Raw genomic sequence first — 13,776 nt, 5'->3', positions numbered from 1 at the left:
TCAACCACTGTATTTGTGTGAGTGTGGGTGTACGTGTAAGAGTGTGTGTGCCTACAGGCAATGTGTGTGTATATATGTTTATCAGCATCTTGACAGGTTCATTTTGAATATAAATTTTTAGAAAAATTTGAATTTTCTTCTTGTTTCTTTAACAATATACATATATTTATCTTTCCTTTATATCACTCAGAAGGACCTCGGGAAGAAATTGGTAAATTCTATGAAAACTAGTTGATCTCAACCCTTTTAAATTATTGCTTTCCTGTTGTGTTCCATTCCATGCTTTTTTGACCAATGTGAAATCCATTGGCATGCCCTTCTCCTGGATGTCAACACTTCCTTCCCCCTTTTATCAGCACAGACTTCCCCTATATTAAGATCTTTCAAATTAGTTTCCCTATAAAGTTATTTCCCATTATTTTTTTTTCCATTCTGTATCGTTCCTTTCCTATAAACATTAGCTTTCCTGTTTTCCAGAGACTTGTTCTAGTTTCACTAAGAAGTTGCTGAGATGAGGGCCTTAGGTTGAAAGGCACGAGGTTTCCATTCTGTATACCTTTCTGGAACACATGCAAAGTTAGGACTTCTGTTGCATGTTCCAAATTTGACACCCATTTCTATGCCAATGATAAATCCACTAAACCTTTACAGATGAGAGAAGACACATAATATGTTAAACGAAGATTTTCCATCCATCGTCTTTTCATATACTATGTAAAACCTGTTATTATTCAAGGGGCAATGTGAACCTGAGGCTCATTCTTCCACTACCCTTGAACATATTACCCAAATACTCCCAGGTACACAAATATTTCCAATGATTTTCTTTTTTAGGAAGTTTTTTCTTCCAACCAAAGGAATTGTTCCTTCATTTTTGCAGTTTTAATGATGCAATTAACATGTGGCCAACTGCAATGCCTCTGAAATATTTGTAGAAGGATTTTATTTTGCTGACAACGTTCAACTATAACGTATCTCTCATTTTCCATTTCTGTCATGTGAAAGACATGGGAAGACATTACTCTAGGACATTAAAAGAATTTTTTCTTACAACACAAATATAATCCTTAGAACTTTAACATCATGCTTGCAATGATATCTTTAATTATTTTTTTAATTTAAAGGGAATTCAGTTCAGAAATACTGATTTAATGAATGTAGCAAGGTTTATATGACTTCTGCTACCGGTACAGTTTTGGAAAGATGAGTGCCTTCACTCTCGTCTTCCTCATTGCTTTTTAAGTACCCCTATTGTGTATGAGTACGTATTTTCACCGTATTTGGAAAGAAATTGAAGATCCAATAGAAGACCAATGAGTAATATACCATTTCTCCCAGAGGAAGTGCTCTTCTCTCTCCCTGCATGGTGTCTTTCCCTATATTATTATATTATATTAGCCCCTTTAGCATCAAGCAGTGTATGGAAGTAAAACAAGATTCCCTGTGATTGGTGACACGGCCTTCAAAACTTGTGATTTCAGTTCTTAGAAATGCATGTCAGTTAAGACCCCAGACAACTCTATGGAAATGGTTGAAACTTTTGTCTTCCTCCCTTCCTGACATTGTGCCCTCATCTTGAATTAATTCTTTCTTTCTTCCTTTTATTTTATCAATAAATGTGAAGAGGTAAAAGGTAAGTCTCGTTAACATATTTCTTGGATACCTAGCCATGGTTTCACCTGTTACATGTACCTTTATCTTCAACTCTCAATCTTCAACTCCAACATATGAATATTTTTACATGACTGTCATTCGGACCTTATCTTTCCAACTACAGCTTGCCATTCTCCTTTGTTTTCGCTTATATCCCTTTATCGCTTTTTGATTTGTTGGCTTGTTGCAATCTGTGCAGGCATAGCCTTTGAGTCAAGTAAATTTTATTAATCACACACAGCAGATGTCGTGGCATTTTCAATGTGGTTGATGTGAAAGTTTTGTTCAAGATATGTACAGGTCATTTGTTTAGACCCGCTTTACCGCAGTTTAATACTTCGTTTGCCTACCTTCAGTGGAATTTAATTAAGAAGAACTTCATTTAGGCATTTCTTAAAATAGAAATTCACATAACAGTTATGTACGTATCGGTTGATGAAAATGTTGTAAAAAGAGGAGCCCCGGAAAATTACCCGGTATTACCTATAGAAGGAGTGGTTCGAGATCTTCTAATGAAATCTTTGTGGCTACTTTTTTTTTTTTTTTTTTTTTTTTAATAATTTTTATTTATTTTTTCTCCCCAAAGCCCCAGTAGATAGTTGTATGTCATAGTTGCACATCCTTCTAGTTGCTGTATGTGGGACGCGGCCTCAGCATGGCTGGAGAAGTGGTGCGACGGTGCACACCCAGGATCCGAACCCCAGGCCGCCAGCAGCGGAGTGCACGCCCTTAACCGCTAAGTTTGTGGCTACTTTTTAACACGTTGCTTCTGCAATAACGAGAATTGACCAAATACTTTAATTAAAAGCCAAAGAACATATTAAATCTTACAAACTGTATAATAAAAGCCTAACTAATGTCAAAGGGATCAGGGACATTTTTAAAAGGTATCCGTGATAACTAATATTCCTAAAATATTTTTCTCAAGTCAGTAAATTCACTCATTGTATGCCCATTTTCATTGTGGGGAGAATACTCTATGAACAAAACCGAGCTATCAATCACTGCATTTTTGCATGTGTGTGTGTTTATATGCATCCTAATAGTTCTAGTTTTAAATACGAATTTTGCATTAAATCTGTAATTTCCTTTGTTTTTCTTTCCCGTGATATTTACATTGATCTCTCCATTTTCTTTTTCAGAGAGTCCTCTGGCAAAAATTGGTAAATTTTTTAAAAATCTCTTACTCCCAAACTTCATTAAAATGACTGATTTCTTGTTGCCTTCACATTACCTGCCTTTTTCTCCATATGCCATCCATTGTCTCCCTTTTCTCCTGGATGTCTACTCTTCTTTCCCCAATTTTTCAATCATAAGCTTCTTCATGTTGGGTTCTGTCCCTTGCAATTTCCCAACCTTCCATATTTTCCCATTCCTTCTTTACCATTCTATACTCTTCTTTCCTTATCAACATTGGCTTTTTCTGTTTCCCAGAGACTTGCTATAGTTTTGCTTTGAAGTTGATGAGATGAAGGGCCTTAAGTTGATAGGCACATGATTTTCATTTGGTATGTCTTCCTGGACCATATCCAAGCTAGGACTTCTGTCACATATTCCAAGTCAATGACCATTTCTATACCACTGATACTTCCACAAGTCTTTAGAGAGAAGACACTTAACATCTTGAGAGAAGGTTGGACATCCGTTGTCCTTTTACACAAAGTGTAAAGTATGTTACCCTTCACGGTTAACATGAACATGCCACTCATTCTTCCACTGCCCTTGAACGTGCTAATAAAACATCCCCAAGAATACAAATATATTACCTAATTTTATGAAATTTTTTAACATACAATCATACTAACTGCTATTTCTCTTTTTGCATTTTCCATGACACATGTTAATTTTGGCAAACTGTATTTCCTGTTAAATATTTGAAAGAGGATTTTATGTGCTAAGGAATGGATATTATAATATACCTCTCAATTCTCAGTTTTTCCTGTGAATGATAGGGGAAGCAATTCCTCTAGGATGTTGGCTAATATTTTTTCGTACAACAGGAATACAGCCCTTAAAACTGTAATATACTCCTTATAGTGACGTTTTATAATTCTGTTCTTGATTTCAAAGGGGAAGCAAGTAAAGAATATGTCTATTTAATGTATGTAGCACGTTTTATGACTTCTGCTACAGAAAGTGTTGAGGAAAAACGGAGACCTGTACTCATTGCTTCCTCATCTCTTTTTAAGTAACTATCTTGTGTATGAATGTATGTTTTCATTTTTTTCCCTAAAGGGTAGAATGCTAGTGCAAGACAATGACTGATGTCATTTATCCCAGAGGAAGTGCTTGCTACCCCTCGCCTAGTGTCGTTTCTCATGTTATTCCTTTTGGTACCAGCGGATGTATAGAAGTAAGACAACATTTCCTCTGATTGGAGAGATGGCCTTTGAGTCTCGTGGCTTTAATTCCCAGAAATATGAGTCAGTTAGGACCCCAGAGACAATGATGGCAGCGTTTGAAATTTGGTCCTCCTACCTTCCCAAATTGTGCCCTCAATTTGCATGAATTGTTTCTCCCTTTCTTTTACGTCCTCCAATAAATATATGGAGGTAAAGGGCAAGTGCCATTAAAATATTTCCTGGTCACAGTTTCATGTTACTTTTACCTTTGTCTTCAATGCTCAATGACCATCCTCTTCCATTCCAATACATGTATAGTGTTGTATAGTTTTGTCTCATCGTCCTGTTCTTCCAAAGTATGATTGCCCTCTTCATTTGTTATACGATTTTCCCCATTATTGCTTCTCTGCTTTGACTGTTGTTACAGTCTGTACAGATGTTTCCTTTGTGTCTAGTTAACGTTATTATTCACATACCTCTGAGGTATTGCCATTTTCAGTGTGGCTGATGTGGAACTTTTGTCCATGACATGCTCAGGTCCTGTGATTTAGAACTCGTTTCATTGCCATTTAATACTTCATTTCTCTTTGTTTCATGAGATTTAATGAAGATGAGCTTTATTTAGGCCTGGGTTGAAATAGAAACCAACATAAAAGAAGGTTATGTATTCATCAATTGACGTAAACATGAGTAGATATGCCCAGTGCATGACCATGTGTAACCACTAGAAGAAGTGGTTTCATACCCTCTAACTCAGTGCTTATGTCTACTTGATACAACATAGCCACTGCAGTGACTGAATTGACTAAATAGATATTTTAAGTAGCTGCCACAGAACTTATTAAGGCTAACGACCAAAAGATAAAAACCCAACTCATGTCCAAAGGGATTAAGAACTTTTTTGAAAGGGAACCTATAGAACTAATATTCCTGAATTCTTTTCTCAACTCAATAAAATGACTCAATTTATGCTCCTTTTCTTTTTGTTAAGAATATTCTTGGACCAAGGGGAGGCTTTGGTCACTCTGTGTGTGTGTGTGCGCGTGCGTGTGTGTGTGTGTATTTGTGTACATGGGCGTGCTTGTAACTTGCATGTGTGTGTGCTTGTCTGCATCTGAATAAGTCTAATTTTTTTCAATAAATCTGAATTTTCTCTGTCTCTGTTTCCCTTGATGTTTACATGGCTCTTTCTGTTTTATTTTTCAGGTGATCGTCAAAAAAGATTTGGTAAGTTTTCTGACAAGTCTTTACTCTCATTATCCTTTAAATGACTGCTAATATTTCCTGCCTTTTTATCTGTATGCCATCCATTGGCTCACCATTATCCTCTTCTGTCCCCAACTTTTTAGATATGTACTTCTCCCATATTAATTTCTCGCCATGTCTCCCCCTCCATTCCATCCCTTCCTCTTCCTTCTTTTTCATTCCATACTGCCTCTTCCCTATAAATATTAGTCCCTTAGGTCACAAGTTACTTGCCATAGTTTCACTGAGAAGTTTGTGAGACAAAGGTGTTTAGGCTGATAGCCACATTACTTTCATCCTACGTATTTTTTTCTGGAAGACGACCTCTGACTTAGAATTTCTGTCACCTTTCAAGTTCAAGGGGCAGTTACTACACAATTAAAACTTATCCAAACCTTAAGTGAAGAGAAAACTCCAAACTTGCTGAGTAGTTTCTCCATCTATTGTTCTTTCAAAGACTGGGCAACTTGAGATGTCATTCATTGATCAAGTGCGAGGTCTAAGATAACTCTTCCATTTGCCTTGCTCATATTACCCGAGTGTTCCCAGGTCTGCAAATTTTTTACATAATACTTCGTGGCTTTTTCTTTCTTTCCATCATAGTATTTTGTTCTTTCTTTTTTTGCAGTTTCATTGACACGGCTATTAGTTCTGGCAACTGCAGTTCTTCTTAATGTTTTTAGAAGGACTTTACATCGTAAGCGAGGGTCCTGGTAACACATCTCTCAATCAGAGAATTTTAGGTTAGTGATATGAGAAGTTATTTTGCTAGGATAATCCTAAAGGAGTGTTTCATGAAACACTCATTGAAACATTAAAAGTTTCGCATCTTCCATTCTACTGATATTTTCTAATTAGATTTTTCTTTTTAGGGGAAACAGAATTTAACAATATATCTCTTTACAGTTTGTAGTGGGCAACAAATGGCTACCACTACATTTACACATTTTACAGGTGGGTCCATTTACTGTATGTTTCCTCATATATTTTTAAGTATCAATGTCATCTGTCTGTGCATTTTTGTATTTATTCTGACAACAGTAGAAGAGCCAATGTAAGCCCAATGATTGATATGATTTAAGCCAGGGGAATTCCTCTTATACCTCCTCTCAGGGTGACATTTTGAATCTTTAGTTCTTTTGCACCAAAAGAAGTTATGGAAGTAAAACAACATTACCTCTGATTGGTGAGACGGGCCTTAAACTTTATGGTTTCAATTCTCATAAATGTGGGTCTTTTTGAATTCCAGAGAAAACTAAGGAAGTGTTTCAAATTTTTGTATTCCTCCGTTCTGACTTTTTGGTCTCATTATGAACAAATTGATGCTTTCTTCTTTTTTATTTTATCAAGCAGTGTGCAGAGAAAAAAGGCACGTCCCATTAACGTATTTCATTGTGTACCCAGTTACGGCTCCCTCTGTTTTTACACTTTTGTGTTCAACTCACAATTAGCATCTTCCTCAACTCCATCATACATGCCATTTACGTGATTTGTGATGTTATTTAATCTTTCGAATTGAAGTTTGCCTTCTTCATTTGTTCTTCAATTTCCCCCATTAATACTTCCATCATTTCTCCTGTTGATAAAATCCATGCAGATTTTTATATTATCTCAACTCAATTTTGTTAATTTTATATTCCTAAAGTATTGGCATTTTCGAAGTTTTTGAAGTGTGAGTTTTCTCCCAGATATGCTCAGTTATTTCATGCACAACCACCTTCTCTATCATTTAGTACTTACATCCTTTCCTTTCATGTGATTTAATAATAAGTGCTTCATTTTGGAATTAGCTAAAGTAAAAATTCACACAACAGAATTTTACATATTCATTAGTGAACCAAAGTGTTGTGAACAGAGGCACCTAGAAACCAACCCTGCCTTTCCTCTACAACACTGGTTCAAGATATTCTAATTCACTATTTATGGCTTCTGAATACTGCATAGCTATTGCAATAATGAAAGGTGTCTATACCTCTTTAGTAACAGCCAAAGAACTTCTTAAAACTAATAAACCATATATCAATAGCTGAAGTCATGTCAAAATAGATCAAAAACATTTTTGAAAGGTATTCATGAAAACTAAAATTTTGATAATTTTTCTCAATTCACTAAATGCTTTCATTTTAGGCCCCCCATCAATTTGGCAAGAATAATTTCTATACAACAGTGAGCTCTCACTCACAGTGTGTGTGTGTGTAACTGTGTGTGTCTGCATAAGCTGTGTATTTGTGTTTATCTGCGTCTAGATAGGTATATTTTTAAATGTGAATTTTGCAATAAATTTAAATTTGCTTTGTGTTTCTTTCCCATGGTCTTAGCCTGATGTCTCCATTTTATTTTTCAGAGGGACTTCAGGAAAATAATGGTAAAATTTCTGAAAACTTTTTCCTTACAACCTCCTTTTAAATGACTGGTTTTTACCTTAACATTCTGTCCCCCTTAATCCACATGCCTTTCACTGGCTCACTCTTCTCCTGGATGTGTACATTTCCCTTCCAGTTTTCTGTTTACAGATTTCCCCACATTAAGTTCTCTCCATTTAATTTCCTGATCTAAAGTCCTTTCCCATTCCTTTTTTCTCCATTCCACATTCTTCTTTTCTCATGAACATTAGCTTTTTCTGTTTTCCAGAGACTTGCTCTAGTTTCACTAAGAAGTTGCTGAGATGAGGGCCTTAGGTTGAAAGGCACAAAGATTCCATTCTGTATACCTTTCTGGAACACATGGAAAGTTTGGACTCTGACGCATATTCCAAATTCAACACCCATTTCTATGCCAATGATACTTCGCCAAATATTTACAGATGAGAGAAGACACATAATGTGCTGAATGAAGTTTTTCCATCCATTGTCTTTTCACATACTACGTAAAACCTGTTATTATTCAAGGGGCAATGTGAACCTGAGGCTCATTCTTCCACTACCCCTGAACTTCTTACCCAAATGTTCCCAGGTACACAAATATTTCCCATGATTTTCTTTTTTGGGAAGTTTTTCTTCCACCCAAGGGAATTGTTCCTTCTTCTTTGCGGTTTTATGACACAATTAATATGTGGGCAACTGCAATTCCTCTGAAATATTTGTAGAAGGATTCTATTTTGCAGAGAACATTCAATTATAATGTATCTCTCATTTTCCATTTCTTTCATGTGAAAAACATGGGAAACCATTACTCTAGGAGATTAAAAGCATTTTTTCTTACAACACAAATATAATCTTTAGAAGTTTAACATCCTCCTTGCAATGACATCTTTAATGATTTTTTTAATTGCAAGGGAATTCAGTTCAGAAATAATGATTTAATGAATGCACCAAGCTTTATATGACTCCTGCTACAGGTAGAGTTTTGGAAAGATGAGTGACTTTACTCTCGTCTTCCTCATTTCTTTTTGAGTACCCCTATTGTGTATGAGTATGTATTTTCATTGTATTTTGAAAGAAATTAAAGATCCAATAGAAGACCAATGAGAAATATATCATTTCTCCCAGAGAGGGTGCTCTTCTTTCTCCTTGCATGGTGTCATTGCCTATATTAGTCCCTTTAGCATCAAGCAGTGGATGGAAGTAGTGATTGGTGAGATGGCCTTCAAAACTTGTGATTTCAGTTCTCAGAAATGTGTGTCAATTGAGACCCCAGAGAACTCTATGGAAATGGTTGACACTTTTGTCTTCCTCCCCTCCTGACATCGTGCCGTCATCTTGAATTAATTCTTTCTTCGTTTCATTTCATCAATAAATGTGAAGAGATAAAAGGTAAGTCTCATTAACATATTTCTTGGGTACCTAGCCATGATTTCATCTGTTATTGTACCTTTATCTTCAATTCCTAATCTTCAACTCCAACGTATGAATATTTTTACATGGTTATCATTCAAACCTTATCTTGCCAACTACAGCTTGCCATTCTCCTTTGATTTCACCTCTATCCCATTATCACTTTTTGATTTGTCAGCTTGTTGCACTCTATGCAGGCATATCCTTTGAGTCAAGTGAATTTTATTAATCACACACAGCAGAAGTAGTGGCATTTTCAATGTGGCTGATGTGAAAGTTTTGTTCAAGATGTGTTCAGGTCATTTGGTTAGACCCACTTTACCGCAGTTTAATACTTCATTTCCCTACCCCTAGTGGAATTTAATTAAGAAGAACTTCACTTAGGCATTTCTTAAAATAGAAATTCACACAACACATGGTTATTTACTTATCAGTTGATGAAAATGTTGTGAAAAGAGGAGCCCCAGAAAATTACCCGGTATTACCTCCAGAAGGAGTGGTTCAAGATCTTCTAACGTAATCTTTGTGGCTACTTTTTAACACGTTGCTTCTGCAATAACTAGAAGTGACCATCTACATTAATTAAAAGCCAAAGAACATATTAAATCTTACAAACTGTATGATAAAAGCCTGACTAATGTCAAAGGGATCAGGATCATTTTTAAAAGGTAACCATGATAACTAATATTCCTAAAATATTGTTCTCAAGTCAGCAAATTCACTCATTGTGTGCCCATTTTCATTGTGGGGAGAATACTCTCTGGAAAAAACTGAGCTATCAATCACTGCATTTTTGCATGTGTGTGCGTTTATATGCATCCTAATAGTTCTAGTTTTAAATACGAATTTTGCATTAAATCTGAATTTCCTTTGTTTTTCTTTCCCATGATACTTACACTGATCTCTCCATTTTCTTTTTCAGAGAGTCCTCTGGCAAAAATTGGTAAATTTTTTTAAAAACTCTTACTCCCAAACTTCCTTAAAATGACTGATTTCTTGTTGCCTTCACATTGCCTGCCTTTTACTCTGTGTGCCATCCATTGTATCCCTCTTCTCCTGGATATCTACCCTTCTCTCCTCAATTTTTCAGTCATGGACTTCTTCATGTTAAGTTCTGTCCCTTGCAATTTCCCAACCTTCCATATTTTCCCATTCCTTCTTTACCATTCTATACTCTTCTTTTCTTATCAACATTGGCTTTTTCTGTTTTCCAGAGACTTGCTATAGTTTTGCTTTGAAGTTGGTGAGATGAAGGGCCTTAAGTTGATAGGCACATGATTTTCATTCGGTATGTCTTCCTGGACCATATCCAAGCTAGGACTTCTGTCACATATTCCAAGTCAATGACCATTTCTATACCACTGATACTTCCACAAATCTTTAGAGAGAAGACGCCGAACATGCTGAGAGAAGGTTGTCCTTCCATTGTTCTTTTACACAAAGTGTAAAGTACGTTACCCTTCATGGTTAATGTGAACATGCCGCTCATTCTTCCACTGCCCTTTGAACATGCTAATAAAACATTCCCAAGAATACAAATATATTACCTGATTTTATGAAATTTTTTAACATACAACCATATTATCTGCTTTTTCTCTTTGCATTTGCCATCAAACATGTTAATTTGGCAAGCTGTATTTCCTGTTAAATATTTGAAAGAGGATTTTATGTGTTAAGGAGTGGATATTATAATATACCTCTCAATTCTCAGTTTTTCCTTTGAATGATATGAGAAGCAATTCCTCTAGGATGTTCGCTAATATTTTTTCATACAACAGGAATACAGCCCTTAAAACTGTAATATACTCCTTTTAGTGACATTTTATAATTCTGTTCTTGGTTTCAAAAGGAATGCAAGTAAAGAATATGTCTAATTAATGCACGCAGCATGTTTTATGACTTCTGCTACAGAAAGTGTTGAGGAAAAATGGGTGCATTTACTCATTGCTTCCTCATCTCTTTTTACGAACCTATGCTGTGCATGAATGTGTGTTTTCATTTTTTTCCCTAAAGGGTAGAATGCTAGTGCAAGACAATGATTGGTGTAATTTATCCCAGAGGAAGTGCTTGCTGCCCCTCGCCTAGTATCATTTCCAATCTTATTCCCTTTGGCATCAGGGGATGTACAGAAGTAAGACAACATTTCCTCTGATTGGCAAGATGGCCTTTGAACCTCGTGGTTTTCATTCCCAGATATGTGTGTCTGTTAGGACCCCAGAGACAACGATGGCAGTGTTTGAAATTTTTGTCCTTCTCCCTTTCCAAATTGTGCCCTCAATTTGCATGAATTGTTTCTTCCTCCCTTTTCTTTCATCAATAAATGTATGGAAGTAAAAGGCAAGTGCCATTAAAGTATTTCCTGTGTACCTGGTCATGGTTTCATCTTACTTTTGCCTTTGTCTTCAATGCTCAATGACCATCCTCTTCCATTCCAATACATGTATAGTGTTGTATAGTTTTGTCTCATCGTCCTGTTCTTCCAAACTATGATTGCCCTCTTCATTTGTTATACAATTTCCCCCATTATTGCTTCTCTGCTTTGACTGTTGTTACAGTCTATACAGATGTTTCCTTTGTGTCTAGTTAACGATATTATTCACATACCTCTGAGGTATTGCCATTTTCAGTGTGGCTGATGTGGAACTTTTGTCCATGACATGCTCAGGTCCTGTGATTTAGAACTCACTTCATTGCCATTTAATTCATTTCTCTTTGTTTCATGAGATTTAATGAAGATGAGCTTTATTTAGGCCTGGGTTGAAGTAGAAACCAACATAAAAGAAGGTTATGTATTCATAAGTTGACGTAAACGTGAGTAGATATGCCCAGTGCATGACCATGTGTAACCACTAGAAGAAGTGGTTTCATACACTCTAACTCAGTGCTTGTCTCTACTTGATATAACATAGCCACTGCAATGGCTGAATTGACTAAATAGATATTTTAAGTAGCTGCCACAGAACTTATTAAGGCTAACGACCAAAAGATAAAAACCCAACTCATGTCCAAAGGGATTAAGAACTTTTTTGAAAGGGACCTATAGAACCAATATTCCTGAATTCTTTTCTCAATTCAATAAAATGACTCACTTTATACCCCTTTTCTTTTTTTGGTAAGAATATTCTTGGACCAAAGAGAGCCTTTGGTCACTCTGTGTATTTGTGTGTTTGTATGTTTGTGTGTGTGTGTGTGTTTGTGTACATGGGCATGCCTGTAACTGGCATGTGTATGTGTTTGTCTGCATCTGAATAAGTCTAATTTTAAGTGCATTTTTTTCAGTAAATCTGAATTTTCTCTTGTCTTTGTTTCCCTCGAAATTTACATGAGTCTTTCCATTTTATTTTTCAGCTGATCTTCGAAAAATATTCGGTAAGGTTTCTGACGACTGGTTACTCTCATAATCCTTTAAATGACTGCTAATATTCCCTGCCTTTTTACTATATGCCATTGTTTGGCTCTCCTGTATCCTCTTCTGCCCCCAATTTTTCAGACATGAACTTCTCTCATATGAGTTTCTCGCCAGGTCTCCCCCTCCATTCCATCCCTTCCTGTTCTTTCTTTTTCATTCCATACTGCCTCTTCCCTGTAAATGTCTGTCTCTTACGTCTCCTGTAACTTGCCATAGTTTCAATAAGAAGTTTATGAGACAAAGGTGTTTAGGCTGATAGCCACATTACTCCCAATCTATATATTTTTTTCTGAAAGACGACCACTGACTTAGAATCTCTGTCACCTTTCAAGTTCAAGGGGCAATTACTATGCAGTTGAAACCTATCCAAACCTTAAGTGAAGAGATAACTCCACACTTGCAGAGTAGTTTCTCCATCTATTGTTCTTTCAAAGACTGTGCAAATGGAGATGTCATTCGTTGATCAAGTGTGAGGTCTATGTTCCATTTAGCTTGGTCATATTACCCGAATGTTCTCAGGTCTACAAATATTTTACAGGATACTTCATCGTTTTTTCTTTCTTTCCATCAAAGTACTTTGTTCTTTCTTTTTTTGCAGTTGCATTGAAATGGCTATTTGTGCTGCCAACTGCAATTCTTCTTAATATTTTTAGAAGGACTTTACATCTTAAGGGAGGGCCCTTGATAACACATCTCTCAATCAGAAAATTTTAAGTTAGTGATATGAGAAGCTATTTTGCTAGGATAATCCTAAAGGAATGTTTCATAAAACGCTCATTGAAATATTAAAAGTTTCACAGTTTCCATTCTACTGATATTTTCTAATTACATTTTTCTCTTCAGGGGAAACAGAATTTAACAATATATCTCTTTACAGTTTGTAGTAAGTGACAAATGGCTACTGCTACATTAACACATTTTAAAGATGGATCCATTTACTGTATGTTTCCTCATAGCATTTCAAGTACCTATCTCATCTACCAGTGCATGTTTGTATTTTATTCTGAAAGTGGTAGAAGGGCCAATGTAAGCCCAATGATTGATATGATTTAAGCCAGGGAAATTCCTATTATACCTCCTCTCAGGGTGACATTTTGAATTTTCAATTCTTTTGCACCAAAAGAAGGGATGGAAGTAAAACGATATTACCTCTGATTGATAAGATGGGCCTTAACCGTCATGGTTTCAATTCTCATAAATGTTAGTCTGTTTGAATTCCAGAGAAAACTAAGGAGGTGTTTCAAATTTTTGTCCTCCTCCGTTCCTGACACTGTGCTCTCATTGTGAACAAATTGCTGCTTTCTTCTTTTTATTTTATTGAGCCGTGTGCAGAGGAAAAAGGCACGGCCTATTA

General features: G+C 36.0%; 1 protein-coding gene across 4 annotated transcripts in view; it reads left to right on the top strand.

The window, feature by feature from the left end:
* Positions 1 to 13,776, top strand: part of LOC147915681 (uncharacterized) — a 46,074-nt gene that overhangs the window by 4,752 nt on the left and 27,546 nt on the right. For 3 of the 4 annotated variants that reach the window (XM_087438411.1, XM_087438409.1, XM_087438408.1), the window contains exons 2-8: positions 2,796 to 2,816; positions 5,202 to 5,222; positions 5,869 to 5,983; positions 6,147 to 6,194; positions 7,585 to 7,605; positions 9,936 to 9,956; positions 12,362 to 12,382. In XM_087438411.1, the coding sequence (XP_087294537.1) occupies positions 5,914 to 5,983; positions 6,147 to 6,194; positions 7,585 to 7,605; positions 9,936 to 9,956; positions 12,362 to 12,382 (181 nt within the window). In that variant the 5' untranslated portion in view covers positions 2,796 to 2,816; positions 5,202 to 5,222; positions 5,869 to 5,913. Of the gene's footprint in view, positions 1 to 2,795; positions 2,817 to 5,201; positions 5,223 to 5,868; positions 5,984 to 6,146; positions 6,195 to 7,584; positions 7,606 to 8,844; positions 9,957 to 12,361; positions 12,383 to 13,776 lie in introns of those variants that run through there. The other variant, XM_087438410.1, reaches the window with a different exon arrangement.

The sequence above is a fragment of the Ceratotherium simum genome, chromosome 13 (genome assembly GCF_057802395.1).
Source record: "Ceratotherium simum simum isolate JZ-2026a chromosome 13, ASM5780239v1, whole genome shotgun sequence".
Classification (NCBI taxonomy): domain Eukaryota; kingdom Metazoa; phylum Chordata; class Mammalia; order Perissodactyla; family Rhinocerotidae; genus Ceratotherium; species Ceratotherium simum.
The sequence above is the reverse complement of the archived record's forward strand: the minus strand, read 5'-3'. Positions and strand labels throughout refer to the sequence as shown.